This window comes from Asparagus officinalis, chromosome 1 (assembly GCF_001876935.1).
Source record: "Asparagus officinalis chromosome 1, Aspof.V1, whole genome shotgun sequence".
Classification (NCBI taxonomy): domain Eukaryota; kingdom Viridiplantae; phylum Streptophyta; class Magnoliopsida; order Asparagales; family Asparagaceae; genus Asparagus; species Asparagus officinalis.
In genome coordinates, this window is record NC_033794.1 from 117,043,862 (window position 1) to 117,066,181 (window position 22,320).

A 22,320-nucleotide genomic window follows, 5' to 3' on the forward strand; every position below is an offset into this window, starting at 1 on the left:
TGGCATTGTCTGTTTTTAGAATCTGAACCTTGGTTTGGAATTGTGTTTGAACCATTGAGTTGAAAGTTTAGAATATTTCCCCAACATCAGATTGGTTTTTCATGAGGAATACCCAAGACAGCAGAGTATGGTCGTCTATGAATGATACAAACCAACGGTTCCCTCTTAGAGTTTTGACACGTGATGGTCCCCATACATCGCTGTGAATTATACAAAACGAGTGAGACGGTTTATATTTGAGACCAGGATAGATAGTGCGAGTATGCTTAGCAAGTTGACAAATTTCACAAGAGAAAGAATGAGGATTGTTATTGATGTAATGAAGGAAATAATTTTGTTAAGTACATAAAATTTGGATGTCCTAGACGATAGTGATGTAACATGATTTCACTATCATTATTGGAAATAGAAACTTGACTACTACTGGAATTCGAGATAGGGAAATATTTAGCGGAAGTAGAGGATGCACTGAGAGCTTGTCCGGGTAGGTGAGCTTAGCCTTTGAGTAGATAGAGTCCTGAACATAACTTAGCACTGCCAATCATCCTCCCCGAGTCCAATGCCTGAAAAACACACAGATTTGAAGAAAATTTAGTCACACAGTGGAGGTCCTTCGTTAATTTACTGATAGAAATAAGATTACAATCCAAACTAGGAACATGTAGGACAAGAGATAGTGTTAGAGAGTCTGAGATCCAAACAGATCTACTTCCTGCAATCTTTGTGAGAGAACATTAGCAATTCGAACAGAAGCACCCCGGTGACAGGTTGTATACTGTGTGAATAGGCTTGCATCTCCTATCATATGGTCGGAAGCCCCTGAGTCTATGATCCATGATTGACCCTGAGGATTCCTGACAATGAATGCAGATGGAGAATTACCTTTGTGAGCAAGTAGGCTCTTGTGTTCGGGGCTGGACTGGGAGGTAAAAGGCTTGATTTGCTGTCCAAACAGGTTGTGCAAGGTCTCTAGTTGTTCCTTAGTGAAGGGTCTAGAGGCAGGAGCTGGTGCTGGTGTCTCGGCAAGGTTGGTTGCAGTCTTAGCTCGGCTATTGTGATCCTGTTCAGACCATGGCTTCTAATCTGTAGGTTTGTCGTGGATTTTCCAGCAGGTCTCCTTGTAGTGTCCGGGCTTCTTGCAATGGTCGCACCATGGTCTCCCTCGTCGTGGTCGGTTGTCAAAGTTGGTGCCATGAGCAGCAAGGGCAGATCCTTCAAGGTTGGATGTAGGAGGGGATTGGCCGAGCATAACCTTCTTGCGGCTTTCTTCTCGCTTGACTTTAGAGAATGTTTCACGGAGGTTGGGAAGAGGCTTGATTCCCATGACGCGTCTTCTGACTTCATCCAGGTTCTTGTTCAGACCGAGGAGGAACTTGAATGTCCGTTTTTGTTCCAGAATTTTCTTGAATAAAGCTACATCATTTGAACACGTCTAAGGGTAGACCTCGAACATGTCCAGTTGTTGCCAATAACGATTGAGAGTATTGAAGTATTGAGTAACAGTGAGTTCACCTGGTGAAGGTCATGGAGTTTGGATTCGACCTCAAATAATTCTGAAGTATTCTCTGAACTGGAATATGTTTTTTTGACAGCATTCCAAATCTCCTTAGCCGTGCCATAGATGAGGAAGTTTTCTCCAATCTCATTAGTCATGAAATTGATTAACCATGATATAATCATGTGATTTTCGATCTTCCAGGTTTTGTATTTAGGGTCATCTTTTTCTGGGATTTGGGTTTCAGAAAGAAGGTAATCTTCCTTCCTTTTGCCGCCAATGAACATTAAGATTGACCACTGGAGGTAATTTTGGCCATTAAGTTTGTGGCTAGTGATGGGGTGAATAGTTATTCTGGAGAGTGGTTGTGACTGTCGGTTGAGACAGTTTCGGACTGGGATGAGATTTCTGAAGATGCGGCTATGAGGATAGGTTTGAGGGTGGCGGCTGATTAGGGTTTCAGATAGCTCTGAAGATTTGTGGAATAATGAATATGTTTATTCCTTGAAAATTATTAGGTTACAAGAGAAGGATATATATACATAATTCAACTCCTTAAAGTTAGGACTAAATAAAGCAACAAAATAACAACTACCTAATTCAGGAAACTAGAATCCCTGAAAATAAGGAATCATCAACTATACATAAATATATGCGCCTAATTAGGCTCTAACCGATCCTTATAATTCTACATGGTTAATATCTTTGTTTGGTAGTGATAACTATAGCCATCAATAGATAACTTTTTGGTTTTCAGTAAAGGCATTTTATGCTGTATCAAGCCAAACACTATCGGAACTTAGTTTTAGCTGATACACACATGTACATATGCATAAATTTACAACTATATATTCACATTTTGCTTCTGGCTAGATTATGCGCTTCCATTAAATATAGAAAAGTAGATTTAACTCCTCATCGTCCACTTGGTCACTAAGGCTGCACTGTTACTTTTTTCTTTGTATATTACTCACTATAGATACCCCGTATATTTAGTGGGAAGTTTGTGTCCCTGGTGATATTGATATGTACGGTATTGTACGTGAAGTTTAACACCAAATATAGTAGGTAAAACCTTTCTGAGCATATTACAACAATTGTAATTATATAATAGAAGTGGAAAGAGTTGAGAATTTAATAACAGGGGACAATCAGTAGCAGCTGTTTTCAAGGCAAAAGAAAGTTGCAGAGAGTTGTGAAATCTACTTTATTATTCAAATGAAGTATGTAGTCAAAGCCCATATGCAGAACTAAAAAGGTGTTAGATGGCTCATAAGTGCAAAACCCGAAGAAAGAGGGAAAATATAGAAAGTAGGAAAGTTGCAAGAAATTCAGAAAATTGGGAAAGGTTAACTGAAAATTGGAATACTTCAGTACAAACAATCTAATGAATACCATTACTTAAGTATTAGGATTGTAATCTCTAAGTGCACTAGAAACAAGAAGTCTCAACATGAATTTGTAAGTACACTGCGTTGATAAGTTATAAACAAACAACTAATAATTAGCACTGAGTTTGCTTCTAGGTGAAATAATATTCCATGTAGATCCAGAGTCTTGCATGAGCACAACTCAAACATGGAATATTAAATTCTCATTGCCATCCATTCCTATGTGTTCTAGGAACTTGATTCCCTTTACAATAGGTTGATTGACAGGTTTGCAGCGTGATGGGGAGTGACGTGATGGCTTCGATCTGGAGGCGAGCTGATGGCCCGCTTCCATTATTCGCGCCGCGATTGCCCCGCTTTTTACCGCTATTTACAACACTGATTGTCTTGCATCAAATCTACCATTGTTAGAGAAAACTCGACCTCGAGTTTTATAATGGGAGAGTGTAATGTTTGACTTAACTGGTGAGAAGAATTCTGTTGTAGACTGCAAAATCTTCAAGATGAGCTGTAAAACCCGATGTTGAGTGGGTAGTGGAGGGTCTGGAATAACGAACTCAATAACTAGATTATTTTAAAATTTGCACCGCATATCAATCTTAAGTTTGGATTCTAGGCTTGACTTGAGCTTTGGGTTTGATTCAAGCTCGAGCGTTAGATCGTCCTATTGCTTTGTTTTTGGTTCGGGCTCTGGATCTATCTTTTGATTTGCTTCTTCCGGCTGTAGTTTAGGCTCACACTCTGGATTGATCTTTTGATCTACATCTGATTCTGGCTCACGCTCAGACTTGAGCTTTGGTTCTTGATTAAATTTTTAATCTTCCTTTGCTTTCTCATTTGACTCAAGTTAAAGCTTCGGATCTGGATTGAAATTAAATTTTGATTGAAGATCCAAATCTGGCTGGGGTTGAGGAATTTGTGTTGGTTTTGCTTCAGAATGTGAGGAGAAATAAAATCTTCTAGATGGTGGACTAGAGTACCTCCTTTCCAAAAGAGCTTTTATACTTATCCGCGAACGGATGTTTGAATGATAATAATTTCTTTACCACCAATATTTTGCCTCTCTTTAGCCTAGACTCAGCATATAAATACATTTTTAGTTTTGACATATCATAGATAGAAAATATATCTTCTATATTGAATATTTAGATATCAAATTCATAAGGCTCCTCATATCCATCAAATCCATAAAAATAGGATAGGGTTCCAAATTAAAGTAGATTAAAGTTATACCCTTGTGAAGGAGGTAGTAGTATTTTACCCCTGATAATTGTGGATCATTCAACTCTAATACCAAATGATGGGGAGCGACGTGAGTGCTTCGATTTGGAGGCGAGAAATCGTCGATGACTTGGTAGAATGTGGTTAAAATCCATGGTGAAGAAGACTACCACAATATGTGTATAATATTCACTGTTGAACAATAGCTTTTTTTTGTGTGTGTGGAGGTGTTTTGATGGGTTGGATGGCCAGGCTTCTTTTGGAGGGAAAATAAGTGGTGGATGATTAAGAAGGATAATTGAAGGAGAATTTTAATAGGTTACGTACTAGGCATCACATATTGGGGTCTCACACCCAAAGGCTTCAGTTCACACTCCTACTTCACATGCCAATAAGCAATTTACATCAAACTCAATTTTTTTATTCATCAATTTCTATTTCTCATGGAGGATTACATCTCTTATTTATAGGAAAAGAAAGCAAGCAAACACTTACGAAAGTAAATAAAAATCCTAATCAAATCAAAACCTAGCGAAACTAAAAGATGCAATGAAATAAAATCCTAGCTAAAATAGAAAGAGATTTCAAAATCAAATCCTAAATAAATCCTAACTAAACAAAGATTACATGGAATCAAATCAAATATTACTAAAATTAAAATTATTCTAATAGATCTTAAAATCTTTTGATTGACGATTCATGATTGTCCTGCATCACAACGTATGTGAATGTAGATAAGATTTTGGTTCCTAATATGTCCTTTTCTTTCACCACTTTTTCCATTGTTGTTGCTATCCACAGCCACAATCATCTCCAGCATTGCTGCCCACTCCACTCGCACTATTGCGGTTATAGCCATCACTGCCATCGTAATTGCTACCCCTTATAACTGCGATCGCCATCATTGCTTCCACACTGGGACTATTGTTATTGTCACCACCACATGCCACGATCAATGTCTGTACAACTCCTAGCAGTTTTTTTTACTACGTATCTCTAATTCTATTGCCCGATCCACCTTGTACCAAACATTCTCATTGTAACCACTAGCCACTGCCACATCTACTGTTGTCCACCATCACCACTATTATTGTCATTGGCTCTCCAGTATTTCTGTCATCATTCTAATATCATCTTTATCATCATATCTGGTATTCCTGACAGTTGCTGCCTTTACCACCTTTGCCAGTAATACATTGATGCCCTTCTCTTCCTGTTCATTGTGGCACCCAAGCTGCACAAGAGTTTGTTTGGGAACACTATTTTTAGGAGTGTTGCATCGATAAGAGAAAATTACATTTATGGGAATATTCAAGCACGCAAAACAGTGTAATCCAGTGTTCATAAAATCTGATTTCTTAGAAACAAATCAGAAATATGAGACCTATGGAAATACTGCAGTTTGTGTACCAAACACAATCTAAAAGATACGAGATCACTAAGCACTACTATAAAATGGGGAGATTTGGTAAAAAAAGTTGCATGATTTAGCAAAAAACTTGCATGATTTGGAATGGCTGAGAATTAACTACTTCACCTATGTACATGTCTTCTTATCTTTTCTACACCAGATGACTACTCCCTTACCTATCATGCATGTTAATTCTGTGAGTTATGGACTGTAACATAATCTAAGGGTGTGTTTGGCAAAGTGAACAAAACTGGGCCAGGTTCAGTCTTGACCCAGTTTTGTACTAAACCAGTTTTCTTTTGGACCAGACTCCCCCGGTCCAAAAGAAAACTGATTTAATGGCACTATTTAGGTTAAAAAAATTGGGTCAGCCCTGGCCTGAAATTTTGACAAACAAGAAACAAATTAAAATTGGGCCAGGTTCAGTACTGGCCCAATTTTAACTTGTTGCCAAACACACCCTATTGTTACTCACTTGTTTACTCCAACATTGCAGATGCATTTGTCTGCAAGGTTATCATAAATATTTTTTTTCCAGTGTTGCATTGCTATCTAGTGTCAATTATTGTTACAGTTCTGTTTTTCTTTGTTGAGGGTTTTGTATAGTACATTATTAATTTGTTATGTACAAAAATTACTTTATGCTATCCCATTTTTATGCATACAACTACTTTGACTTGAAAATGAGCGCACAAACTTTAATTACAAGTTTAATTTGTTTGCAGGAAGTTGATCGCTTTGATGATTTAGCCGATCTTCTTCGCGAAGATGGTTATGTTGGTGTTTATAAGGTTTATTTTTTATACTAAACCCTTGAGCTACTTTTAAAGTCAGAACTTCATTCTAATATGTTGGTGTTCTAGGGCCGGACTGGGGAAGCAAGGGATGGGGGTGCTGTATTTTGGAAGGAAAAAGAGTAAGCGCTACTATTTCTGTTCCCATGGTTATAAAAGAAATGTGACAAAGGGTGAAAAAAGAAATCTATTTACAAGCTACTTGAATAGGCAAGTCCAGCCAATATGAATATTTTTTAGATTCATTTTAGATGTCTAGTTTCAATTATGTCTTATTGTTGAGAAATTATTAGAGAATCAGAAATCAATAACAAACTGAAACAGTGCAGAAAAATTGAAAGTGGTAATAAAAGATTTCTAGAGAGTAGAGATGGTATAAAAGTGGAGAAAGAAAGAGATAGAAGAGATAATAAACATGACACAGATGAATAGTAGGGATTGCATACTCTGGCTTCTTATTTATATCTTTGAACTGTCTATTATCATATACTGGACACAAATGCTGTCCAGTTAGGCTCTTACCAATAGAAAACTATCATAGGATAATAATCATTAGATTAGTTTTCAATAGATCATTCCCTTACAATAAAAACTTGTTGATCGGATCAAATCATTGTTTGTTCTGCAGACCACTTTCCTGTAGACATGGTAGGTTTGCTTGTAAGTTATAATCGATACACATTGTTGGACTGTAACCTGTCAACCCTGTATATTGATATAGTTGTTTGACACAATATTAGATCTTCAGATGCACGAACGTCCGGTCTACCGTTCAATTTTTTTTATCTCTGCATTCTCATTGCATATGTCATCACACTGCTAGGCTCTCTAGATGAGAAAGGTGTCAATATTTATTTTAGATGCCTGTAACTCTTGGATAAAGTGCTTATCCTATGATGATGATAGTTTCTCAAAGCTAATGGTGTATATAAAATTTATATGAGGTGGTAACATAACTAGTTTTGCTACAAAACACTTGGCTTCTTGACAGAGACCGTTAGCCAGATGGATAACGTTCCCGCAACATACCCAACTTGACAGTGTCACTGGAATTTTACTATCTGTCTTTATTTCTGAGAAATGACGGTGTTTCATAGTAAATAGTTGGAACAATCCCATGACTAATTGACTTTGCTAACTGCGGGAAGGTTTTTGGGCGATCTTTTTGTTAGATTATAAAAATATAACCCTCAACCTAGGTTCTATGAATTAAAAGCGGATTTTCTAAAAAACTGGCATTGTTGTGTGAGTAGGCTTTGGCTAATAAGAAAAGGGTCGCACAACGGGCATGTTAGAAACCTAGAATATTGAAATATAGCCCTTAACTCTCACTGTAACTTTGGTGTTTTGGTGCAGTGGCAGGGACTTATAAGACTTTTATATCATTGAACATGAGCTTTGGAAAATGCATTAAACATTGTGAATTGACAGTCTTGATTTTGGAGATAGTTTCCTCTTGTGATCTAAAAAGCCCAAGATGACCCAGAAATATATTTTATGCTATTAATAATGACTGACTGGTCAGAATTGGTAGAAGAGGTTTAGGATATGCCAGAAGAATGCACTTATCAAGTAATACCTAAAAATATATTTTTAACTGATGACTGTAACCGCCATTAGACTGAAAGCCATGCTGAATAATTAGACTGCAAACATCTATAATACACAAAAATATAGGTATAAGATAAATTCTCATTTTTAAATAGTAAAAAATGGCTTTTTCCACTCTATCTATCCTATTCATTGGTACTTATGATTGGTAATGGAAAAAATTGTTTCGTTTGTTCCAACTCATGATCTAAACGAGTCGCATAGGTTGAAAGCCATAATACTAATACCTAAAGCAGTGAACTAGATACCTACTACAGGCCAAGCAGCCAAGAAGAGAAGAAGTGTAAGGAACGATATGTTTAGTAGGCTCATTATTCCTTAGAAATTGAATGGCTAATTCTGCCAACTCCAGTCTAAAGCACAGAGCGTGTGCATGAATGATATACCTAGAGTAGCTTGTTTAATAATGTACATTCAGATATAGTGGATAAGAATGTTGGTTATGGTTCATCTTCATTTTTGCTAATTCTCATAGATTTTTTAATATATTAGTACTTAACTAGTTTTTTTTTCTGAAATCAGATTTTCTCTTTTACATCAAGAAAACATAGAATATCAAAGTTTTGGACTTCGAGACAATGTCGCGCAACTTTGTGTTCTTAAGGTACACTATATCCTTGATTCTTAGATGATTTTTATTGTTGCTAGATTATAAGTATGTTTGGGCTAAGCTCTCATTTGAAGCAACTAGCGTATCACTATTCTAATATGAAACTTGAGGAATACTGTTGGGTTTCTAAGTAAAATCCTTCAAACATATACGACAATGGTGCAGCTTTGGGTATTTCCCATTTTCCTAGTTGTGGTCATGTGATTATTTTCAACCCAGTGTTGTGGCTTTGTTTATGTCATTATGGCATATTAGTCTCTCTTTGATAGGAAACAAAGCCAATGCTGTTCGCTTCTTCAGTAATAACTTCATTGGGTCCTCAATGTTGTAAAATGCCAGTTTCAAACTGATAGTTTTCCCCCAGCCTGGGTTTATAAATGGCTTCTACAATGAATTAAACGATGTAATTTTGTCACTCAGATTTTTCGTGTTTGTTTCTCTCATATATTATTAGAAAAACTAAACTCTTAGCCTGCTAGGGTCCACGTATATAATGCTATGACATCCACCAATATTGCCTTCTCCTTGTGGACCAATGACACTGAAGGTAATTACATATGAGGAAACATTATTTTATTACAGGTTACTTGGTTATAAGGTTTTAAAATGGTACAAAAATATTCTTTCACTGGAGCATTAGTAATTTTATGTTTCAAATGTATTTTCATCCATATAAGTAGTAGTATGTGTCTATCTGACTTCAGAGGAACTGTTTTGTCTTTTATTAAAGAACAGGACTATAAGTTTAGGGCCTTAGGCTCACGAAGAGGGTCTAAATTGGCTAAAACTTAACAAACCTATCTCATGATCACCTTCATTTGTCAAAAAAGTTAGTTGTACAAGTCATGAAAACTTGTGTTAGTCAATGCATAAAAACTCCAGAGCTTTAACAAGCCTTGTCATCAATTTAGGCTGGAGTTAATTCTCCTTTTGGGACTGGCGCGTATCCTGGGACAAGTTCTTGTCTTTTTCCAGCTTTCATATATTTTCATGTGTCTTCCATTTCTGTCTTAGCTGAGGGAGGAAGGTCATGTTGATGTATAATCTTTTAAAGAGTAGAATAATTTTTGTTTCCTTTGACATGCTTTAAAATTTCCATGGTTCTATTATGACTTTGCCTGTTGTTGCACTTATGGATTGCAGATTTAGGCAAACAGTACCATCAATTTAATATTCAAATGCCATCACATAAGTTTAGATCCCCACTATTTATTTTCTAAGTGTTTGAAAATTTCAACTGCACAATTTAGACCACTTATTTGGTTAGTTTGCTGATCTTTTGGTGTAGCATGTATCTCAAAGTAAACACCTATAACTTGACCCCAAAATAATTTAACTCTTTCAAGGACATTCGGATTTTCATTTCGTTACATTAAAACATATTCCTTTATTGGTACAGACTCTTGATGATAAATATGTACGAAAGGTTCTTATCGTAAACTATATAATGCCAGTCGGTGGTGTGCAAAATCTTATATAATATGTATGAGAAAGGTGCTTATCGTAAAATATATAAGGCCGGTTGGTGGTGTGAAAAATCTACATATCAGATGCACTGTTTGAGCTCATCTAACCACCAAAAAAAAAGCTGGCCAGTCCGTGGTGTTCAAAATCTACATATCAGATGCACTGTGTGAGATCATCAAACCACCAGAAAAAAAGGCTCTGAAATTTATATATGAAGTAGTGAAAAGGTCTAGAAAGTAGATACTTAAATAATTAATTTGATAAATATTAGCAATAAAGCCAATTTTATCTCTTTAACGCTAACATAAACCAAAGAGCCAAATTGAGTCATGTCCTTGCATATTAGTTGCTAATCAGGGTTTTTTCGAAAAAAAATTCTTAACAATATCAAGCTCTTAGTCCTGTCATATACTGTCCTAGTTTCCTTTTATGGTATGGGCATCTTTTACATGTTTGTCTGTTGACTGTTTACCGATGCCTTAACGCCACAATTGTCCTGATGACATCTCTTTCAGACCTGGAGATCATGTTACAGAAACATAAGGTTAGCTAAGATCCCATTCTTTTTCTCTTGCTATTATATTGGTAACTGACTTTGAAGGGTTAGGTATTTTCTGAAAAACTGTGTTGTGGATTTGTAGTCTGGTATTTTACTCATTAAGGTAGTTGATTTTGATTGTTTAATGTCTTTATACTGTTATAAGATGACAAAGGGATCCTGTTGATTTTTCTTCATATCATCTTTAACTGATGGCGACGATGAAGTCATAAAGTCAGTTCGTTCATATTCTCTAAAGCTGGATCTTAAGATCTTAAGTTCATACTTATTGTTTTGTGTAGGTCTGTCACAATCAATCAAATATTTCAACATGCGAAGATGCGGATTCATCAGAGTGAGTTTTACCTTGAAATCATTGTAATATATTTGAAGTTACATTTCAGTACAACATCTTTTTGGTTATGTATGCTAATATTGTAGATGCATTCCCTAATTACATGCACATATACATGCATTCAAACATAAACACGAACATATGTATGTGTATGTTGTTGGCACAATTATATTTTGTACATACAAAACTTTCCTCATGAATGATATAAATTCTTGTATCTATTTGACTTCTTTAGGCCGATGCCCAGCCAGACTGTGGTTGTTGGGAACATCCATGTGTTGTTCAATCCGAAACGTGGAGATATTAAGTTGGGACAGGTATAATACTTTTGTTCTCTCCTTTAAATGATCAAGGTTATTAAAATTCTTTACCTGTGTGTTAGTTCTGCCTCTTCACTACTATATGGACGTTAAGATTGAATTTGAGTATCTGTGTCGTGTGCATATTATATATATATATATATATATTATATATATATATATATATATATATATATATATATATATATATATTAATATATATATATACTATATATAATAAGAGAGAGAGAGAGGAGAGAGAGAGAGAGAGAGAGAGAGAGAGAGAGAGAGAGAGAGAGAGAGAGAGAGAGAGAGAGAGAGAGACATGTCCGTTGGTAGCCACGTTGGTAGCACCCTAACTCATCTTGTGCTACGGTATCATGCTCTTCTTCATGAAGTTTGTTTCCCTTTAACTATGCAGATGTTTTGACAGTCGTGAAATTATACTTAATTTCATTATATAACATGGCATGTCCTTTATTCGTTTATAGTTTCTTTTTCTGATATGATATTTAAGATAAAAGGGTGCTCATGATCAACATTAGTGTTTATTCCTTGAAAAGGAAATTGCCGACAAGAGAAGGTGGTTTTGTGTGAAAACTAGTAGTCTAGTTTACAGAAAGAAGACCTGATCTAGTGATTTTAAGGTTAAAATGTCGATCAAAAATACATTTCATAAGTCTTACTTGATATCTTGATTTCTCCGTTTTAAAACTCTGCTTGTTCTATTTGGTCTTGGCTACATAATGGCCAGACAACTAGCTGGGTATCTGTTCTTAATTTGGACAAATCAAGTTAGAAACTGATAAAACCCAGACCTAAAGCCACTGATTTGTCCTTAATCAAAAACATAATACTAAACAGTAATGCAGGTAGAAGAGCTAGAGACTTATTAAAGACAGAGGGATTGTAGACAGTGAGTTAGGGGCATATATCTGTTTGAGATTGCACTTTTTAAGTCGTATCTATTCCAGTCTCTCCCCTCCCTCTCTACCTGGCACTCTCGTGCGTCTGTGACTATGGAAAAATAAACTCTAAATCACAGTATATTTCTGCTTATGAGCATCTGTATTCTTAAATTGTGTTGACAATATTCAAAGGCAACTTGATATTTACCTATAGATCGTATGGTTAAAATTGGCTGACGACAACAAGGATTGGTGTTGGGAATTTATTCAATTTCATGTAGATCAAACTCAAGACAGCCGCATGGTTTTTTTCTTTCAAAATAGTAGACCTTTATTAGTGTTCTAAAAGGCAGTGTCCAGATGGCTGCCTATGCAGAGGTTGCGTGTAGGCTTCCTAGAGATCATGTAGGTGTTCCCACCCGGGCTCTGGGGCTGCCTAGGCGCCTGTTTTGCTTTGTGTGGCCCGCTTGGGCCTGCTTAACGTGACCCACCAATAAACTTAAAATAACCCTTAAAAGCCCTTTTCAAATCACCTGGGCCACACACCAAATTAGAAAAACCCTTAAAATATGTTTTTAACCTGTCCTAATAAACCCAAGCTCTACCAACCCTTAATATGTGTTTTGAAATTAGTCCCTTCAGCTAGAGGTTGGTTGAAATTTAGAGTATATTCTGTCATCTTTACATTTTTGGGTGCAACACCAGTTATACCCCTATGCATCGTGTTGTTTATGGTTGATAAAGTTGATTTTAGGACTTTTTCCCTTTCTTATATATTGAAGCGAGAAATGAGAGAGAGAAGGAAATTGAAGATGGCGGGGGGATTTATTTTATGAGGATAATTTGGTAATTACCCATCCCTGGTAAACCATTAACCCTACTGTGATTAACAATTTAGATGGTAAATGCAACAGAGGGACTAATTTCAAAACACTTGAAAGATTTGAAGACAAATTTCGAAATATGAAAGATTTGGGGGAATAATATTGAAAAAATCCAAAATTTATATACTTCATTGAGACACTTCTGGTTAGACTTGCACATGTTTTCTTGAATACATTGAAAAAGCTATTTTTTGGGGCGTGCTTAGTTTGGTGCATTTGTTATATCTACTGTACATGACAAATCCTCTTGGCCTATTGAATAATGGTATAAATGGGCTACGCAAATGATGCTGCTGTATGGTTTTGTGTTCCTGCACGTATGTTTTATTTTATTTTATTTATTTATTTATTTATTTTATTTTTTTTGGGGGGGGGGAGTGGGGAAACCCAAACCCCTGAAATCAGGTAAGTCCGGAAATCTGGTTGTTGAGGGTATGAATACCAGATCTTTATCAAGTGGTAATCAAATTTGAGCTTATACCACAAGTCTATGGTCAAAGTTCAAATAAAGTTAACCAATTTCCTACATTTGTTTTTGCAAAACCTTTATTTATTTTTTTCATTTCATTTCTTTTTTTAATCATGTAGTGAAAAGATATTTTGTAGAACCTCTTTAGGGGCTCTTCGGGTGTTGGATTTGAATTTTGGATTTACGAGAATCTCATAAATCCAAGAGATCCACCACTACCTGAAGTTTTTCATTTTATGTTTGTAGGATATTGGAATGAAAAGCTTGTTTTAAAAAAGAATTCAAGAGTGTTTGTTTGTTGAGAAAGTGATAAAATAGAAAAGTGGTTTATGGATCCCACATTTTTAATTTAAAATAAGATACATTATTATTTAGTAATTGTACAAATGATTAATTTTGATTTTAAATATCATATACTAGTATTGGATTCCACAAATAAAAAAAAATTATTTTAGATTTTTAATAATTTTTGAAATAAAATGGGCCCCACAAGTAACAAATGTTAGCAATATCCTCTCTTTTGTGAATGACTTACAACACAAGCTTTTGATGGGAATCTTCCGAGCGGGCATTCTTTTCCATTTTGCTCAAGTTGGTGGAAACAAACAAAAGTTTTTTGGTAAAAAGTTCTGGTGGGCCCCACTTTTTCCAAAGAATCATTACCGAATCAGGGGAACCAAACACCCTTGATGGGACACCCATCATATGCGAAAGTGCATTAATGAAATTAAAATCACTGAAAATCATTTAGTTGTTATCAATATTTTCAATATTCTTCATTGATTCCATAATAGCAAAAAATGTGTAAAGTGGAAAGATTAGGAGACGGTGGAGGAAGATTAACGATAAATTTTTTTCAGTTCTTAAATAGCGCTTTAAGATAACAAAAGCAGCAAAATTTTAAAAAATGTTGGAAGATCACGCACATCATCAGTTCGGATTAATGTCAGTTTTCTCTTGTATTTTTTCCTTCTTTAATATCATATATATGCTACAGAAATAACATTTCTAGTTATTTAGATATTTGATAGTGAAAGCAATATTTTCTCAAATAGTTCTTGTTGTCTCTTAAAATCAACTTTAACTTATCTCCCTTCTCTTGATCTTACAGATCCGACTACTACTTGAGAGAATGCATGCGGTGTCCCTGCAATGGGGCAATGCCCCTGTTGTAATTTGTGGTGATTTTAATAGTGTGCCGCAGGTCATACTCTTTTATGTTTCTGTCTTCTGAATTGCCATATACTAGAAAACATTTTGACCTTTTCCTGATGAGATAAGTCTATTGGTATTTTTGTTGGCTCAGAGTGCATTGTATCAATATTTGTCTGCACCTGAGGTAAGTTGATTCAGTGGCTACATTCAATATCATCTTATTATTAATCTTCATAAAAGTGTTGAGTTTTTTTTAACCTGACATCCAAATTCTGCAGCTCGACATATTGTTGTATGATCGCAGGAAAATCTCAGGTCAGGATGAATTTCCACTGCAAAAAAGACACTTTTCTGTGGGGAGGAATGCCTCAAGGTAATTTTTTGCTATGAATCTTTCTTAACAAGTATCGATGAGGCATTAACTTTTATATTGAAGTTGAAATTTGTGTTTTCACTGGTTGCAGGTCTCGGTTTTGCATGCAAAAACTTCTACAATTCAAATGGAGTGAAGAAGAAATACACCTTGCAGTAGGAAATGGAGGCTGTACTCATCTTAAGAACCCTTTGAAGCTTTTCAGCGCATATCGAGGAGTTCCGGTAATTTGTCTTTTGTTGGTTTTCTATTTGTTTGTTTATACTACTATGTTAGTGAACTCTCTTTTCACTTGATGTACTTCTCGTTATGTACTTGTGTTGGGTTGTTATCCATACTTAGGAAATTTCAAACAATCGTTGCGATCCGGAGTTTCTAATGTGTGGCAATCATTACTGAGAAACTCAGTGCCTGTCTCTTTGGCGAAACTTATTGTTACCTACTATTTTATGTTGAAAATGAAAGAAAACAGCAATTTTGCATACAGATCTCGCAGGCCATTACCATACTCTTCAACCTTGTCCCAAACTGTCATCAGCTTATGACTTCTTTGTTAATAATAATTTCAAAAGATTTGTCTCATAGTTAATTCTAGTACTAGCTATCGACCTAGTATCTATCAGTTTGGGACTGACATTCGTAGTTGCATTTCCCAAACTAAAACATATAAGAACCAAGGAGCTCGATAATCTCTAGGCAAAAGTTCAAACTATAGAATTGTTTGTTCGCCTCTATTTGTAGATAGATGACAGATCCCTGAATAGTTGAGCAAATTAGTTTTATGAGTTAATATCATTGATAGAGTGCAAAAGAATTCAAAAAAAAAAAAAAAAATCTTGCTGGGTATATTCCCAGATTATTATTCTCCATTAGATTTGCCAAAAGACCCGGTCACTACACGAAAACTCCGAACTTGTAGTAAATGTTGAGGATTATGCCTTGTATCCTAACATGCCCACACAGGTTGAACACCCGTTTCATGGTCCAAAATCTAGACTCAAGCAATGATATCTATTTTTTAATATTCACTTTAAATATGTGGCCAATAGGAATTGAACTTGGGTTGCCTGATACCATGTAGCAGAATCTTGAAGCAAACAAAGAATTCTACAAAGTCTTGTCGAACAATGGGCTCTGGTACCAGGTTAAAAGACCTACGACTACATCAAAATTGTAAAGTTGTAATGAGAGTTGAGGGTTACAGTTCTATACTCTAACAAGATTAGACAAATGCTCACCGATATGTAGTAGTAATTTGAGATGCAAGTTAAGCATTTAGCATTTTCTAGCCGGTCCAAACTAGTTGGTGCAAATGATCAAATCACAGTCGCCAAGTTAGAAGTTCTGGAGTTGTTTTAAATGCTAAGGATATCCTGTTCTTGCAAATGATCGAGCCTAGGTTGCCAGTATCGAAGCTTTTTTTAGTAATTTAAATGCTACTAAAGGGACACACGGTAAGCTATTGTTTCCAATGCCTTGCCTGTAGAAAAAAAAAATAATCAAGGATGATGTTAGTTGAAAAAGAGGAAGTTGAACGTGGACTAATAGATCCTAGAGATAGGGATGAAGATCTCTATCACTAATCTATCTTCAAAGTTCAAGATGCCATGTTGCCTCACCAATTGAAAATCATTGAAATCTGTCATCAGATATGTCTGATGTTGTGGAAGAGTTGCAGAAGAATTCATCTCCATAGATCTTCTTATCAATAAAGATATTCTTCCAGGTATTTTGGGAAGGTCTTTGTGTGTGTGTGTGTGTGCACGCACGCTTGTGGGGGTTGGGGGGCGGGTCGTGATGGTTGGTTTCATGCCAGTTGAGCCCTCAACTCATCGATCTCAACTTAGGTCTTATCGTAAAATTTAGGAGCCTACCTTCTCACACCGCTGTTACTCTTTAGGAAGCATCCGCCCCAGTAGAAATGCCCCAGGTAGACTACCACCTGCCCCCCCCCCCCCCCCCCCCCCCCCCCCCCCCCCCCCCCCCCCCCCGCCCCTCAAAAAAGAAAAAAAGAAAAAAAATGATCGGTGCAGCAGTTATGCATCCTTAGATCTCAGGCCTGTCAACCCATGAGGCAGCCTGTCTTCGACGAGGTTGCTTCAAGTCAGATAGCAAAGATAGCCTCTGCTGTGAATATACTTGAACGCCAAATGTTGATGCTATAAGCTTTAAGCAATGTTTGTTTACTTATACGTATTTGCTATGTGAAGATAGTAGGTGTTAGGTATGCAATATCTATAGAATACATGGAAGCAAATAGCGACACATCTGATGTAAGATCTATTGACCATTCATTGCTAATTGATGAATCTCTGTCGATGTTCATGTCTCCAACGTTTTGGTGTGAGATGTCTCGGTATCAAGCTCCTTGCTGTTACAACACTAGTAAAACTTCAACACCACAAGCAAGAGCGAGCGATTGATGAAAAAAAAAAGAAAAATAATTTGTTGAACTAATTCTCTATGAATAAGAATCCTTGGATTTTTTTGATACCTTGATCCTAATTAGCCAAAGAAAGGGGATTGTTTATAGCCCTTGGCAATTCTTTTGTCAATAGGAATAAATGAGCTATTTTATCCATTGGATGTAATCCGACAGTTTGCAATAGCGTAATCAGTTGGATCCAAGCCAAGTCTTTGAAGGACTTGAGCTCTGCCTAGAACCACAACCCAAATTCAGGACCAATCCTGATTGGGTTTGTTCCAATTTCCAAATGCTCAGGCTGGGACTTGGTCACCCATGTACACTTGGGTTTGACTAGATTAGCCTGATGTGGTCTGGGTCCAACACAATTTAACGAAAGAATTTTGAAGTTGTTAGTTTTATTTCTTTCTACATTTATTTCTTAGCTGCCTTCCCAATAACAAGGGCAATATCCTCACTGCCCCCTTGTTCTCCTAAAAAGCAGGTTTAGGCGAAGATCTAATTGGAATTGAACAATTATTTTATTTATTGATTTTATCACTTACTTTTTAGTTTATTTTTTGTTTGCTTGCATGTTATTCTTAAGGTGATGTTTGGCAAAGGGTTAGGTTAGGGTCTGAGGGGTTAAGGGGGAGTTAACCCCTCCTTCCAAACACAAAAAAATTTTATTGAGGGTGTAAATTGGGTTAAGCCATCTTAATTTGCCAAACTAAAAATTTGGCAGGGGGTTAAGTAACTCCTTTAGAGATGTCAAAACTTAATAGTGAGTTAACCCTCAATTTGAGGGGTTTGCTAATCCACCTATTGGGCAGGTTTAGAGATAACTCCTCTATTTATAAAAAAGTAGATATGATAGTCATTATTCCTAAAAATGAAAAATATCACAAGGATTAAAATAAATCATACCTATGGAGTAACTGATTTAATCCCTTGCTTAGTAGGTTAACCCTTCTCTTTAACCTCTCTTACTTAAACCTTTGTCAAAGGGGGACTAAGTGTCTGACTAATAGGGATGCCCCCTCCCCTAAAGGGGAAAAAAATCCAAAAAAGAAGAAAATGAGAGAAAGAAGCAGTACAGATAGAGATAATTGAAATATTTTGATGACAGTGCTGTATGAAAACTATGCATGCAACCTCAAATCCAAATCCAGACATATACTGTAACATAAACAACACACATGGAGACACTAATACCCAAGAAATTGGTTATTTTTCAGAGACCCCATGAACGCAACTTATCTCATGTTATTTTAGTCATGCCAATATATATATCCTTAATATCAAACATGTGCTTGCACCTTACATGAAATTTTTAGTGTTGTTATAGTTTATCTCATTAGGCAGCTTGCTTCACGATCTGTACATCTATTAGATTATGTGAGCATGCTTTCTGAGTTTGCGGTCCTAATTCAGCATAATGTACATATTCAGATTGTCTTAAGTATGTTTTTCCCCCCTGTGAAGCAGAGCTGTTCCAATTCTAGAGATAATTGCGGTGAACCTTTGGTGACTTCCTATCACTCGAAATTCATGGGAACTGTTGATTATATATGGTGATTGAACTTTTTAAAGTTTTTTCACATAATTAATCTTTCTGCATATTAATTGGGCTGACTTCTCTTTTTGATTGTACAGGCATTCTGCAGGTATTGTTCCAGTAGCAGTTGTCGAGACCTTGCCAATTAAAAATTTGAAGAAGTTGGGAGGCCTGCCAAGTGAAGTATAAAATTCTCTTCAGTGTTATACTGCCTTGCATTTGTTACTAAACTACATAACATTATCTCATTTTTTTAATTTGTTTATAGGAAATGCTCGATTGCTGACTTCTTTGATGTTATATTTTTTTCCCCTTTTCTTTATGGTTAAGTATTTTTTTCCTTTTTATGGTTATCATAACTGGTAATTCTGCTGTGTTGTAAATACTGGTAGAAGGGTATGCATTTAATTGGTATGGGAAAAAGGATAATTGTTATTTCAATGTTACTGGCCTTCAATTTATTGACTGCTGACAGTTCATGTTATTGCAACTATTGCGGTAATTCCAATTTGCAAGCAGAGGATAAGTTGGACATGAAAAATATGTCACGGATCACAAAATATATACTAAGAAACATTAGATTTTTTTAATGATGTTTATTATAAAATGGATAAGATGATAGTGAGAACTTGAAGGAGTTATTATAGTGGAAGGTGCAGGATCACTGTTGGAGTAGGTTGAAGCTACATAAAAACCGTGTTTGTTTTAGATTTTTTTTTCATGATTTGTTATGTTTCATATTGCAGAAATGGGGAAGTGATCATCTTGCTTTGGTTTGCGAATTCGCTTTTGTAGATGATGGCAGTGCAAGCTAATGTTCTTCAGCTTTTGCACATATGCAAAATGACCACGACCAGGTAGATTTTTTTCTTTCAATCAAATTCAAATAGGGTAATGGGCTTTGTTTGAAATCAGGAAGTAACTCTTTTTCCTTTGGATAACCTCATAATCAAAGAAGTGGTATGTAAGGTGACAAGTTTGTAAATCTTGCAATCTATAATTCAGCTCATGCAGGAAAATTTAACTAGTCGCATGGTTTCATCAAACACTTGAAGCTAATATTACTGCATTTTATGACCCTTTTTGTTGGTGGGTTAGTGTCATGCACTTTGCATGGGGCAAGATCCAGTAGGCTTAACATTTTTAGTAAAATATTGAACACCAAAATCTCCTTTGTTTTGGCCTAGAATAGAGCAACCTGTATATGATTAAAAACTGATGAGTAAAATCCCATGTTTTGGTCTATCCCTCTCCTTCTGTTCCCTTTTAACCCATTCACAACTACAATGCTTTGCCCTTTTCAGACACAAGTACAACACAGAAGGTAGCTTTGTCATTAATGAATATTTTACTTGACAATATGGTAGCTATGTCAGGATTGATGAAAGTTACTGATCCTTGATGGATGTTCCTCTCCGGCTGACTACGGAAATAGTTCCGAACTTTAGGAATAATTGACCGTCTTAGGTAAGTTTAGTGCTACCACCGAGGTGTATCTGCATTATTCTTTGGAGAATGTCTGGATGATAGATTTCTGTTGGAATATCTGCAAGATTACTTTTTTGCAAAATCCCAAATTTTCTGTTTTTTGCTTGGTTTGATGAAAGGCTGGATGGAAAGCTGAGTGTGCTGCTCACTTTCCAGATTCTCCATGTATCCTTGTAAGAGGAGAGAAATTCTGTCGAAAGATTTGCTGATCAGGTAGCGAAATCCAATATATTTTCCCTCAAGGGCATGTTGGGTGTTTTTGTGAAAATAGGGGATTTTATGACACAATACGGAAATTGAAAGCACTTTCCAAGAGTGTTTCCTTTTTTTGGTTGGTGGACTCATGGAAATTTTCTCATTTTCCTCCAAATTCCTCTCAATTTTGAATTTGGAGGGATTTCTCTTTGAGTAGTTTCGAGCGCCACTCATCATTTTCATGATTTTAAAGGTGCAATCGAGCATGTGAAAGTTAAGAAAGTTAATGTAGGCCCCACAATTTGACAACTTTTTAGGTTTTCCCTGAAACAGCATTCAACCAAACAGACCATAGAATAAACAAGAAATTTCAACAAAAGAAGTTGGTTTTAACGGAAGTGTTACCATGGGACCCGATTTTTACATACTAGGATTCCAGGGAGCAAGTTTGATTCTCGAAAAGACAGTGAGATGAACAATCCTCATACTGACATGACAGCTATTTTTAGTGGGCATAGCGCGTGAACTTATAGCTCTAATCAGTTTTCGGTATATGAGGGGCAAAATCAATCTCAGATAATAATTGTTAAGATACTGTCATAAAATATTATTAGAAATGTATAACATGAGCAGCTTCGGGAACCATTTATACCATTGATGGTATCCTTATCAGTAACTTTGGATAACTTGCATTTTTTGACGACAGTATCTGACTTATATCATGATATACTTTATTTTTCCAGATTTTTCTAGTGAGAGAAAGCTGGTTCGGTTTTGATGTGGATTTGAGGACTGCAACATGCAGGCATGTACATCTGCAACCTCTTTTATTAGGGCAGTTATTTCCGGCCGTACACAGGCTAACCTTTTTGTATACATTTTTCTCCCTGCCGTGCATCTAGTGGGGTTAACCTTATTATTTGACATTAACTAAAAGATTTTGATATCGAGCAATTTCTGATTAGTAATTTTAATGCAGTCTTAAAGGTAAAGTTTGTGTATGAGTTGATAACACGAGGTTTTGGTTGCAGATGATTGTAATTGATCAGTATGTGATACACAATGATGTCGCTTCTGCTTAGAGGCATGAAGCAGGCCACTGAAAGGGTTCACACTAATCCTCAAGCTTAACTAAAGACTAAATCTTGTATGCGTGAATATTGAATCTGACCGTGTCAATTTCAAAGGTTCGCTCGAGATACTTTTCTAGACAATGAATTATTGTTGTTTAGAACCCTATACTCTTGGCTCGTATCTCGCATTCTCTATCGTGTCTTAGTCTGATGAGGTCGTAGAACAGAGACGGAGAAAGATGCCTCTGCCAATAGAGTTCTTCTATTTTTCTTTTGATCTTTTTTCTTGTTTTGAATCGCATCCTTGAAAATTCAGTTTTATCTGCTAATGTTTAGCATATTCTAAGACATCAATGTGTAGTTGAAAGTTGTAGCTCTTATATTATGCTGAATTGAAAGCTGACTTGTTGGGAATCTAGTCACTGTGTATGCGTCAAACTCATAGTAATTTTTTTTTTATGGTTCTTAGGATTTATCGACCCTTTTGTTTTATTCGAATATTTAAGTTTTTACTACGAAAAATGATACAAAGGATAGAGTTCAGATATTTTTTCCGCTTCTAAGATGATTAAAGTGAATAAGTGCTTTTGAACGCTTATAACTTTATGTACGAAGTTAAAA

General features: G+C 36.0%; 1 protein-coding gene across 6 annotated transcripts; it reads left to right on the forward strand.

Moving 5' to 3' along the window:
• Positions 6,177-22,172, forward strand: LOC109829151 (carbon catabolite repressor protein 4 homolog 5). Of its 6 annotated transcripts, none has more exons than XM_020396285.1 (14): positions 6,187-6,309; positions 6,382-6,434; positions 8,446-8,527; positions 10,841-10,893; positions 11,129-11,210; positions 14,565-14,657; positions 14,760-14,792; positions 14,887-14,981; positions 15,073-15,205; positions 18,838-18,959; positions 19,042-19,126; positions 19,690-19,800; positions 21,370-21,431; positions 21,658-22,172. In XM_020396285.1, the coding sequence occupies exons 1-12, from the start codon at positions 6,202-6,204 to the stop codon at positions 19,756-19,758; spliced, it is 1,008 nt and encodes a 335-aa protein (XP_020251874.1). In that variant the 5' UTR covers positions 6,187-6,201; the 3' UTR covers positions 19,759-19,800; positions 21,370-21,431; positions 21,658-22,172. The 6 variants fall into 6 exon arrangements, with proteins under 6 accessions (XP_020251876.1, XP_020251874.1, XP_020251873.1 ...); XM_020396284.1 differs by having other exon boundaries at positions 19,739-19,800; XM_020396288.1 differs by having other exon boundaries at positions 18,871-18,959; positions 19,739-19,800.

What these genes read in the sequence shown, in the direction of transcription:
- LOC109829151 (XM_020396284.1), top strand. Translation starts at nt 6,202, where the DNA reads ATGAGCGCACAAACTTTAATTACAAGTTTAATTTGTTTGCAGGAAGTT. An exon ending in CGCAACTTTGTGTTCTTAAG is followed by an intron (nt 8,528 to 10,840) that starts GTACACTATATC and finishes TGTTTTGTGTAG; the next exon opens with GTCTGTCACAATCAATCAAA. An exon ending in GAGATATTAAGTTGGGACAG is followed by an intron (nt 11,211 to 14,564) that starts GTATAATACTTT and finishes TTGATCTTACAG; the next exon opens with ATCCGACTACTACTTGAGAG.